Genomic DNA, 11,677 nt, shown 5'->3' with positions numbered 1-11,677 from the left:
CATCCCAGTAACTAGCTACCTAGTTTGTTTCTTTTGGGTAGTGACTTAGGCATCTCAAGTCTCTCCTGAACAGCTTGCACTTCACTTCAGTGCAAAGTATCCATAGGACTCCTCTATTAGAGCCTTTAGTGTTATGTTCTCATAGAAACCAGGAAATTGGCAAAGGGAGGTATTTAGAGAAATTAGGAATCAGCAAATTAAAGCCTCAAGTCTAAGAGATTAACTCCATGGCTAAAATAGCAGGTTGAATAATATTTTTTATATGAAACACTGGGCATTTTCATGTTCATAGTACACAAAGTCTAACAAAACCATTTTTTTAAAAAGTCTGTTATTATGTAGCTCTGGCTGGATTGGAACTTTTTCTGTAGACCAAGCTGGCATTAGAGGCACGTCCCACAATGCCTGATCTAACAAATTGTGCTGTTTAGGCAAAGCCTGCAAGCTATTTCTCTCAAATGATTGCCAGCCAAACAAAAACAAAGACAAAGGATACAAATCAATAGCCTGCTTTAGAATGAAAACAGCAGGAAAGAACTTCTGTATGCTAGATATGACAGAGATGCATCCGAGGTGACCTACCTTTAGCAAATGGTTGGTTTTGCTTATAGCTGATTGTCAAGAATGGGAAAAGTGGCTGCTTGTATCTGAGGGCTTCAGACACAGCAGCAATTCCATAGCCACCACAGGAACACACAGTGGCAACATGGGTCCATGGTAGGGTATATATAAAAATACAGATAACAGAAGTATATACTGAATGCAAATTAGAAACACAGAAAATTCCAAAACGAGTACAATACATGTAAGACTGTCCCCAAAGGGTTCACAAACTGCAACATGGGATATTACAATGTACAGTGTTAGAGAAACACTGTAAACAAAACATTCAAATATGAAAACATGACATGTATAAAACATAAAATTACTGAGGACTTTTAGGTAAGGTTTTCAGAAAACCTAGGAATAGATTTGATATTACAAAATGGTCCATATCTGCCAAAAATGTCTTTTGACTGGACAGCAAAATAATACTTGTTAGAAGCTAAAATCTGAGATAAGGTGCAAGCCATGGGGAGTGGTAAAGCTTTAATTTCTGCAATTTTCTTCCATGTCAAATGATCAGAGTTCTCATAGTACAGGAAGAGGTGGTAACTCTCCACAGGCGCACAGTTGGGGTTGACCTTGGGGATGTTCCATGTCAGGGCAATGCTTGTGGGCCTCAGCACCCACTTCACTTTCAGCTCAGGCTTTTGGGGAGGAAGTGTATCTTTGATTTTGTCTGCCATCTCAGGGAGTGGTGCTGGTGGCTCTGGGAGAGGTGGAAGGTGTTCAAATGAACCAAAACCCTACAAACACATTTGTAAGAAAGTTCATTGAAACCTTCAACAAAGCAATAAAGTTATTTTTAAAAAGTGAGGCTAGACTCAGGTGCTTCTGTGTGTGTGTGTGTGTGTGTGTGTGTGTGTGTGTGTGTATGTGTGTGTGCGTGTGCATGCTGGTTTATCTGTCAGTGTATCCACACATGTAGAGAAATTAGAGGGCAACCTCACATGCTATATTTATTCCTCAGGAGCCATTCGGATTGCTTTCATGAGACAGGAACTCTCACTGGGTTAAGCTAGAGCAAACTCTTGTGATCTGCCTTCCCAGCTCTGGGATTACAAGTGAGCACCACCTAGTTTGGCTTATCTAGTTTTTAAACATGGATTATAGGATCAAACTCAGGTCTTACTGTTTGCAGTGCTCCTTGACTGAGCCATTTCCTGGACTCTAGATCAAGTATTTTCAAAACAGAAGGTTCTTTTGTAGTTGATTTTGTTTTGAGTGATCCTAGGAACTGGACACAGTACCTTGCACATGCTAGGTCAATGTTCTACCTCTGAGCCACAGTCCAAGCTGCTAGAAGAACGATTTCTACACTGTGGAATATTACTAAACCATAATGAAGGATGTCCTAGGCATTCTGGAGAACAAACCATTTCATTGAACCTTGTGTTTCCGAATACTGCAATAATTTCTTCAATAGCCTCATCAACAGTGGTTATTATTCCTAAAATAAATGAAAAACTGTGTTTTCATTTTTGTAGCTTCTGAAAGTTGTAATTGAATTCTTTTTATTATATAAGTAGATTCACAAGAACACTTTATGAAAAGCCATTTTGGTGTTTCCTAAGCTGAAATGTGGCTCAGATGTTTTCCGAGTAAAACTCATAAACCCCACTCTGCTGGAGTGAACATCTGTCACCCAGCACTTCAAGTTAGTACCTCATTTCCATTTTCTGCCACTGGAATTATTTCTTTTGATCTTAAAACAGCTTTCGAAGTTGACTTCAGGGTGAAAGATGGGCTTTCTGTGAACAAGACAGTATAATTTAGAACTGGGGGTGTATCTCAGTGAGGAAGCACTTGTCTACCATTAGTGAGGAAGCCCCAGCACTACAAGAAAATGGAAATAAGTAAAATTTACCTGGAACAAAATCCACAGTAACAAAAATCCCTCTAAGAGTAAATCCTTCATCATGCAACTAGGAATTAGGTATTTACATGTGGGAAAGGGATCCACAGTAAGTGACAAAAGAGATAGACTGTTCTGTTAGATCAATAAGGTCTACAACACGAAGCTACTTACAAACACATATAAATATGTAACATACACAGCATAAGAATTCAAACAAAAATCCCCAAATGAAAATCCCACAAGCTGGGGCAACTCTCTCCTGAGGCATGTGTTTACATGGAGAGAATAAGATATAAGATGTTGATGTGGAAGGGAGGAGAGGAAAGGAAAAACAGATATAACAGGAAAGGAAGAAAAATAGAGGTGGGGAGGATGGAGAAGCTTTAGTGGAACAGAGGGGAAAGATGTAGCAAGGTTTGTTGATGGTTTTAAACAGCTAGATAGAGAACATATGGGGAGGATTAAAATGGGTAGATAACACTATAAAGTACAAGGAAGGGCTCCATCAGTAATCACCCTGTGAGGTCTGTCTAGCTTGATGACTGACCCCCACCCCGATTCCACAATGATTTGCTTGTACTTTACTTTTGATGTATAAAGATTATTAAGATTTTACATTTGTCAGTTATTTTTTTACAGGGGTTGGGGAGAGGGGGAGGGGGAGGAAAAGAGGGAGACAGGGGAGTGTGGGGGTTTTGGGGGGAGAAGGAGAATGTGTGTTGTATTTGAGACAAAGTCTCACTATGTATCTTTGGCTGCCTTAGAACTCAGAGATCCACCTGCTTCTGCCTCCTAAGTGTTGGGATTAAATATGCATGCCACCATGGCTATTTTATAGGTATTAAGAAACTGTCTTAGAAGAGGTAATGACTTTTTTATCTTAATTCTGAGAGTGTGTGTAGGTTTTTAAATGATGCTTTAATTAATCAAAGCTGGGCTTGCCAAGATCAAAGTTTTCAAATAAGTCATCATATAAAGTGATAAAACTGTTAATAGTTTAATAAAAAACCCCAAGAAACACAATTTCACAGGAGAAACACTACTTACTTCAAAATAATTAACAAGCCCCGGACAGAGCAACACAGGCCTGGACAAACTCAACTTTGTGGTGGTAAGAGACAAAGGATATCTGCCAACTAGCGGTATTGTTATCATTAGTGATGACAATGTCTTAAGAAATACTTTCCAGCTCATTTATTCATACACACACACACACATCTTTATTTCTGACAGTGAAGACCTACTGGTAACAAATTTTGCTTATCTGAAAAAGCTTTAATATTGCTTATATTTTTGTTTTTGAGACAGTGGTCTCACATTGCCCACATTGGCCTTAACTCGTAAAGCTCCTGTCTCCAACTCCCAATTGTTAGAATCAAAGGTGAGCATCGTTACTGATTCATTTTTGAAAAATATTAACTAGATAAGGAATTTGAGGTTGATACTTTTTTTTCTTGAAATTTCTATAGGTTACAGTCATATCTGTGACAGGGCACAGGTTCCTCCATTGTCCCAGTTGAAGCCATCTTTGATTTAACCTGAAACTATCCCCTTTCTTTGTCTACAGCCACCATGCAAAGTCCTGTGGGAAAGTGCCCAACCCTGTTCAAGAAACTCAGGACTGAAATACCCCAGTCTGCATGAACTACTGCAGGTTTTTAGCTTCTGTGAAACTGCTTATTTGCTTTACCTCTGCAACTGCCAACCAGGATGTAGTTTATCTATGCTCTTTGCCTCTAAGAGCTCCCTGTGAAATGTATGAGAGGCTGTTTCATGAGAAAAGTTTCTCTCCAGGCAGTCCTGGCTGGCTTAATATAGACTCTCAATTTGGATAGTTGTGCTCAGTGGTCTGTGTGTCTCTACTTGGCAACATTCTCCTGAGATACTGTGTCACCATGACTGATCAGTCACTGAAACATCTTTGCCTGTCTTGCTTTTGGCAGCACCAGTGTTGGCCTTTGTAGCCACAGCCCCTTCCATCCGCCTTTCATTCAGATCTTGTATTTCTTTGCTGTTTGTCTAGAGCCTTTTTGCCCTCATATAGGCCATGTCTTTAAAAATCTATATTTGGGTTTGTTTTTCTTTGCATAATCTAAAGAATCATAAACCATACTGAAGCCAATAGTCTTGTGGCCTCCAAAATGAGTTCTGAATAAAAATAAATACAAAGATAACATCTGGTGTGGCGTTGTACATTTTGGCTACTCTTCTGTTCTCATTCCTGTTGTCTTTCTATAGTAAAGGACATTTGTTTGCTCTGAAGTAGATGGTTGCCATGAACTCCCGGATCCAGATATTCTCATTCATGATGGAGGTGATGCCCCTCCTACTGCCTTTTAATGATACCATTCAATTTTCTATTGGCTTACATGGCTTTAGCTGTCAAATCTGTTCAGCCTTTGTTTCTACTTTGATTGCATTTTTTTTTTTTTCTTCTGAAAGTATGGAAACATCATGCATTTATTTGTATGCTATCCTTGTACAGAGGGCATGCTAATCATCTTTGTATTGATTCAATGCTAGTAGTTTTTTCACTGGTTTTTATGAAAATGAGCATGTGTGTTGATGTGGTATTCTCAGTTCTGATTCTGCTTGAAGTTGACTGAATTTCTTGGCTGTGTGGATTATTCTTCTCAGTACTCAGAATAAGACTTTATGATTGACTTCCCGTCTCAGAAAACTGTATCTTTTGGTTCAAATTGGAGGTACAGGAAACTGTTGTCACAATTCTTCATTTTCATATGATACATGAATAACATTCCTCTATTCCTGATTCTGGGCATATCCTCTCTGGCACTATTGTTGTGGTGGAAAAAAAAATGTGTGACATGGGGAGAAGAGACTCATAGGATTCCAACAACCTAGGTGCTCTTTAAAGGGTGAATAGATAAAAAGATTATTATATATCCATATCTGGGCTATTACTTGACCATAAAAAGGAACACATTATTAATATAGGACAACACAAATAACTTGCCAAAGAACCACAAAGAAGCCAGTCTCATGATAGGTATTGTATAATCATACTGAGATGATCTAATTATAGAGAAGAAAGCAGATCAATGGTCGCCAGCCCTCTGGCAATGGGGTAGATAGTATGTATGCCTTTAAAGAGGTAGCATGAGGTAGCCTTGCAATGACAGAACAACTCTGTAATTTCTGGTACAGTCACATAAACTCATATACATTTACTTAGAAAGATGTAAAAACATCCTTTACCTGTGCTGTAGTTGCACGGGCCTTCTCTTGTCAAGTCAATAATAAAATCAAATTTCTTCTCTACGGGCTGAAAAGATTTTTAAAAAGAATTAAGTTTAACAGCAGAAAATGCTTTTTAAAATATGAAAACATTTTTATTTTTCAGTGCTAAAACTGAACCTTGGCCTTGTTCACATTCATGCTTGTCACTACTGAGTTAACCCCAGCTCCACCTAATAGAATCTGCAGTCTCAAGGTTCTTGTTGGGGTTTATTGTGTGATGACGGGTCTCTGTATATTCAACTGCTAAATACTGACAAGAATCTGCTACTGTTATTTCTATGACCCATCACCAGTCTCTTATTTTGCAAATATTCATTCTTCCTCACCTGCCTAAGGCAATCTAGAAATGTATCTGATTTGCTCTAATAAAGGTCTGAAGGCCAATAGCTGGGGCAAGAAGTAGGTGGTGGAACTTCTGGGTAAAGAGAGGGACAGTAGAAAAGAAACAGTCTCAGGAGACTGAACTGACACAGAGGTGAACTGACAGAGTAGAGTTGGCCATGTGGTGGGACACAGTGCCAGTATTAGTTGGGTTAGAGTAGTTGGGAGAGTGCCCAGTAAAAGGCCTAAGCTTTAAAATATTAAAAAGCTTCTGTGTCATTATTTATATCATCGTCAGGTCCAAGCCAGTTCCACCATGAGAGGCACTAATAAAATACTGAAGTGTCTGAAAATATGGTTAAGAATCTCAATGAATTAGTAAATGTGTACATTTCTAAAATCTATGTAGCTGCTTGTTTTTCAGTGTGCAAGTTGGCCTAGAATCTGGATATGCCAACTACTCTCCTATATTAGTTTCCGTCACTGAAGGGGGACAGTGAAGGTCAACTCACTGGACACTTTCAGTACACCCAGATGAAAGGTGGATAACAAAACTCATTTTGTACAACATGCTGCAACACTACAGTTCCCCTAGCATGAACAATCAGCTGAAATACTCAGAGACAGCAACTCTTACTCACCCCAACTTTAATCACGCTATTAGGTGAGCTGCTCAAATTTCTTGATGTATTTTTTCTAATTTCTGGAAGAGAATAATAATAATAATAAAAAGATACATCCAATTAAATTTATTAAACTATTAAACATGGTCTTTGCAATACAAGATACTAAAACACAAATAATGATATGGATACCAATTCACTATATAATATCTAAATTTATTCCCTAAAACTGATAGTTTAAAAATTTGACATGTAATTAAAACCTATTTTCTTTCTGCAGGTTTACAACTACACCAATAGCTCTTATTTTTCAAAGGCTGCAACTATTTTAGCATTTGCAATTATGACACTCTGCTATTCATAGTATCTTTAAGTAGAGTGCTTGAGTAGCGCCTTCCTGGAATGTGCATTTCCCCATTCTTTTGGAGCTCTTAATTTACAAGCTGTTGAGATAAATAGTTTTATATGTGGGGTGGGGGAGCACTCTGATATTAAGATATAAACATTCCGGGCTGGAGAGATGACTCAGTGGTTAAGAGCACTGACTGCTCTTCCGAAGATCCTGAGTTCAAATCCCAACAACTACATGGTGGCTCACAACCATCTGTAATGAAATCTGATGCCCTCCTCTGGGGTGTCTGAAGACAGCTACTTATATATAATAAATAAATAAATCTTAAAAAAAAAGATATAAGCATTCCAATACAACAAAACATGACATGAATATAGGGAATTCTGAGTAAGAAATGGTGGGCAAACAATATGGCCATTTTAAAGTTAGGAAAGCTAAAAAGTTTTCTATAAAACGTGGTGTGATGGCACATGCTTGTAACCCCAGCACCTGGAAAGTGGAAGCAGGAAGACCAGAAATTCAGTGCCTCCTTACCTACAGAGTTTTTATATCTTGTGAATGAAATGTTACTTACACATACAACATGCGGACACATTTTAACACAGTAATGAAGCAAAAGGCCTTAAACTAATGAATACAAGAATAAAAAAAGGTCAATTTTATTCATGTGTCATTGATTTTTAATTAGGTATTAAAGTCTGTAATGACAGATATAAACTAAACAATTTTTGAGTTGACAATTTTATACCTTACTAAAAGATAATGGTCTAGAGAGATGACTCAGAGGTTAAGGGCACTTCTGCTCCTTCTAGGGGATCAGAGTTCAGTTCCTAGCACCCACATATGGTGGCTCATAACTGCCTACAACTCTAGCTCTAGAGGAATCAAAGTCCTCTCTGGCCTCTCAGGGCATCCACATACATGAGGTATACACTCAGATAAACACACATACACAGAAATGAAAATAAAAATCTTTGAAAAAGCCATTGTTCATTCTTTATTTTTATTTTATTTATTTATTTATTTATTTTTTTTTTCCGAGACAGGGTTTCTCTGTATAGCCCAGGCTGTCCTGGCTAGACCAGGCTAGCCTCGAACTCAGAAATCCGCCTGCCTCTGCCTCCTGAGTGCTGGGATTAAAGGCGTGTGCCACCAAGCCCGGCTTCATTCTTTATTTTTAAGCTTTCTAATTTGATAGGTCATATTCTAATTATATTAAGATACCTGTTTGATCTGATGTAATTGAAGTTGTCAAATTAGGATTTTTCACAGAAATCAACATAACGTCATCAGTGTTACTAAAATGGTTAAAAAGGAAAAAAAAAGCATGCATTATCAGGCTTAAATCTGTAGTTAATGGTCACAACTCCTCTAATTCCTGATTTAATAATGCTATTTGCCAAATGTATTAATTAATTTATCTTTGAGTTCAGGACAACATGTGAGAATCAATTCTCTCTGAGGAAATCATTTGGGTCTCAGGTGATTAGCCTTGGCAATAAGCCAGCCCTACCTGACTTACCTGAACAGGACATAACATTAAATATTTAACAAAGCCCATGTACTATCAATTATTTATATGATCCAAAAAACACAGGGAGAGCTGGCAAGATGGCTCTACAGGTTAAGGCACTTGATGTCAAACTTGATGGCCTGAATTTAGTCTCTGCAACCCATATAGTAGAAAGAGAACTCCCATGTGCTGTCCTCTGACACCCACAGTGACATTGCACACACCAATACCCATAAGTTTTATTGAAGTACAAGAAAATTCAGTAATAGATAAGTAAAACGTAGTAGGAATATAGTTACAATACTTACAATATAATATACTAATATACCAGACACAAAAGCATATGAAATATCACTTTAATGCATATAGCTCTGTTTAAAAAATACTTATAACTGAAAAAAAATGAAGACTCATAAAGACACAGACTCTCAAAGGACAGATGACTGAGGCTGGGCATCCCATATACCTGTGATCCCAGCATTCAGGAAGCCAGACTGGAATAAACAAAAATTACTAGAAGATAGCTGGCACTACTTTACCACTAGTTCTAAGCCTAAGGACCATATTTTTCTGCCATTTCAACCCATACTTTTATGACTTAGGCTTTTTATTAAGAACTTTGTTAAAATATAGAAACTATATTAAGTTTGTTAAAATGCTGGATTAATTTTCCATTATTCAAAAAAGCATTTTATGAGATGTCATATTTTTAATATTTATATTCAGGATTCACTTTGATTCAAATTTTATACATAAAGAGCCGTGGGCCGGACATGGTGGTGCAGGAGGCAGAGACAGTTGGATAGCTGAGGTCAAGGCCAGCATAGTCTACAGTTCCAGGACAGTCAGGGAGATACAGAAAAAAACCTTGTCTCAAACAAAACAAAACAACACAACAATAACAACAACAACAACAACAACAAAACCCAAAACCAAAATGAGCTGAAGTTTACCTTTTTATAAGTATTATTAATTTTACTCTTTTGAGCCAGCACCTTACATAATCAAACTGGTCTTATTATGTAGTTAAGAATGACACTTTTCTCTTCTAGTTATTCCAAGAAACATTAAAAAGAGAAAGAAAGAAAGAAAGAAAGAGAGAGAGAGAGAGAGAGAGAGAGAGAGAGAGAGAGAGAGAGAGAAAGAGAGAAAGAGAGAAAGAGAGAAAGAGAGAAAGAGAGAAAGAAAGAAAGAAAGAAAGAAAGAAAGAAAGAAAGAAAGAAAGAAAGAAAGAAAGAAAGAAAGAAAACATTCTCCTTATAAATCATGTATCTTCCTTACAAATTAAGGGACTCCATGGGTCATGGTTTTTTTTTGTTTGTTTGTTTTGTTTTTTGTTTTTCGAGACACGGTTTCTCTGTATAGCCCTGGCTGTCCTGGAACTCACTTTGTAGACCAGGCTGGCCTCAAACTCAGAAATCCGCCTGCCTCTGCCTCCCAAGTGCTGGGATTAAAGGTGTGTGCCACCACGCCCGGCTTATCCATGGGTCATGTTAAGTTGCACATGGATCTACATGTTTCTCCATGCAACCACTGTCTTTTGAAAGTATAGAGTAGAGTTCATTCAGGGCATGTGGAGGGGAGTTAAGAGGGTAGCAGAGGCAGAGAAAGGAAGAGAGAGGGAGAGAGTACAGAAGTAGAGGCCCGCCATGACATGGAGAGAGGGGGGAAGGGGAGAGTCCAAGAGGGCAAGAGAGAAGCAAGAGGGAAGCAAGAATAAGAGGCAACCACTGTCTTAATTACTACTGCTCCAGTAGGTTCTGAATGAAGTGAGTCTACAAACCTTGCTTCTATTTTAGAGCATTATCATTTATGTCTTTTTATTTCCATGAGTTTTAATCAGTTTGCTACATTCTACAAAATATCTGCCATGGCTTCTTGAGATTACATTAAACATATATAGCAATTAGTGTAAAGCAACATCTTAACAATAATTAGCTTTCTAAATCACAAATGTGACATATTCCATCATTTATTTAGGTCTCCTATAATTTGGCAATACTTTGTGGTCTAATTAGGGTTTACATATATTTTGGTTCACTGATAGTACTGCAAATTGTACTGTTTCAAATTCCAATAGGCTTTTTCAGGCCAGACATGGTGGTGCAGTAGATAACTTCTGAGGCCAGCATGATATATATAACAAGTTCCAGCCCAATCAGCTATATGGTGGAACCTTGTCTAAAAAAAGTTTCCAATGTGCATTAGATATAAAACCAAAGAAATACTTTATATTTACCCACACTAGTCTAACTCTGTAAGTCTTATTCTTCATATATCCAAAAATTTTCTCAAACATACAACCAACCCACATTACTGTGGACTAAATATATTTATCATGGTCTATTGATACAAAGACATAATACAGCAACAATGGATAAAACCACTGCAGTTAAGCAACATCCTCCATGGATTTTGCATCACAATGTTGAGTAAAAGAATCAAGAGAGGGGTGGAGAGATGGCTCAGCAGTTAAGAGCACAGACTGCTCTTCCAGAGATCCTGAGTTCAATTCCCAGCAAACACAATGGGATCTGATGCCCTCTTCTGGTGTGTTTGAAGAGAGCAATGGTATACTCATATACATAAAATGAATACATCTTTAAAACATTATAAAAAAAATCAAGAGATAAATTATTCATGAGTATGATCCCACGTGTATGAATTCAAGAAACAAGCAAATGCAATTCATGGTGCTGGAATACTACCAGTGGTTAGGTAACAGTGGCAATAGTCAGATTAGTGACTGGTAAACAAGGCATAAGGTAGGTAAGATACCAATGATGTTTCCATCTCTGACAGATGAAGTAGCCTGGGCTGGCTTGGGACTTCCTATGTAGCTGTGATTCCCCTTTTCTGCCTCTGTTTCCTCACTACTAGCATTGCAGGTGTGTATGTAGTCCTATGCTCAACAACCCCAGGTATTTCTCAATGGTTTATTTTGTGAAAGTTCAATTAATGATATGTAGCTTGGGTCAGTGGGATGATCAGAAGGTAAAAGGTACTTGTCACAGGCTTGATGACCTAAGTAAGCTATATCCCAAGAAGCATATGATTAAAGGTTTTGTAAAAGTCCTAAAAGTTTTCCTCTTAGTTCCATACATGTGTGAGCATGCATGCTGTTGTGGTCTGAATGACAATGATCC

At 37.8% G+C, this 11,677-nt stretch overlaps 1 protein-coding gene and 1 non-coding gene across 2 annotated transcripts in view; both read right to left on the bottom strand.

Annotated features, from left to right (window-relative positions):
* Window positions 1–917: 917 nt before the first annotated feature.
* The window catches only part of Atf7ip2 (activating transcription factor 7 interacting protein 2), a 54,081-nt gene continuing 43,321 nt past the window's right edge, over window positions 918–11,677 (bottom strand). Inside the window, exons 7-11 of the mRNA XM_021185482.3 lie at window positions 8,243–8,316; window positions 6,685–6,746; window positions 5,681–5,747; window positions 2,269–2,354; window positions 918–1,349 (exon numbers count right to left, since the gene is read on the bottom strand). Coding sequence (XP_021041141.1) covers window positions 939–1,349; window positions 2,269–2,354; window positions 5,681–5,747; window positions 6,685–6,746; window positions 8,243–8,316 — 700 coding nt within the window. The 3' untranslated portion in view covers window positions 918–938. The remainder of the gene's footprint in view (window positions 1,350–2,268; window positions 2,355–5,680; window positions 5,748–6,684; window positions 6,747–8,242; window positions 8,317–11,677) is intronic.
* LOC115029695 (U6 spliceosomal RNA) lies at window positions 4,900–5,011 on the bottom strand. The gene has a single exon (XR_003835242.1). It is a non-coding gene; the product is annotated as a U6 spliceosomal RNA (small nuclear RNA).

Source organism: Mus caroli, unplaced genomic scaffold (assembly GCF_978045245.1).
Source record: "Mus caroli unplaced genomic scaffold, Mus_caroli_1 scaffold_17, whole genome shotgun sequence".
In the NCBI taxonomy this organism is placed as follows: Eukaryota; Metazoa; Chordata; class Mammalia; order Rodentia; family Muridae; genus Mus; species Mus caroli.
Note: the sequence above shows the minus strand (reverse complement) of the source record. Positions and strands in the feature narration are given on the sequence as shown.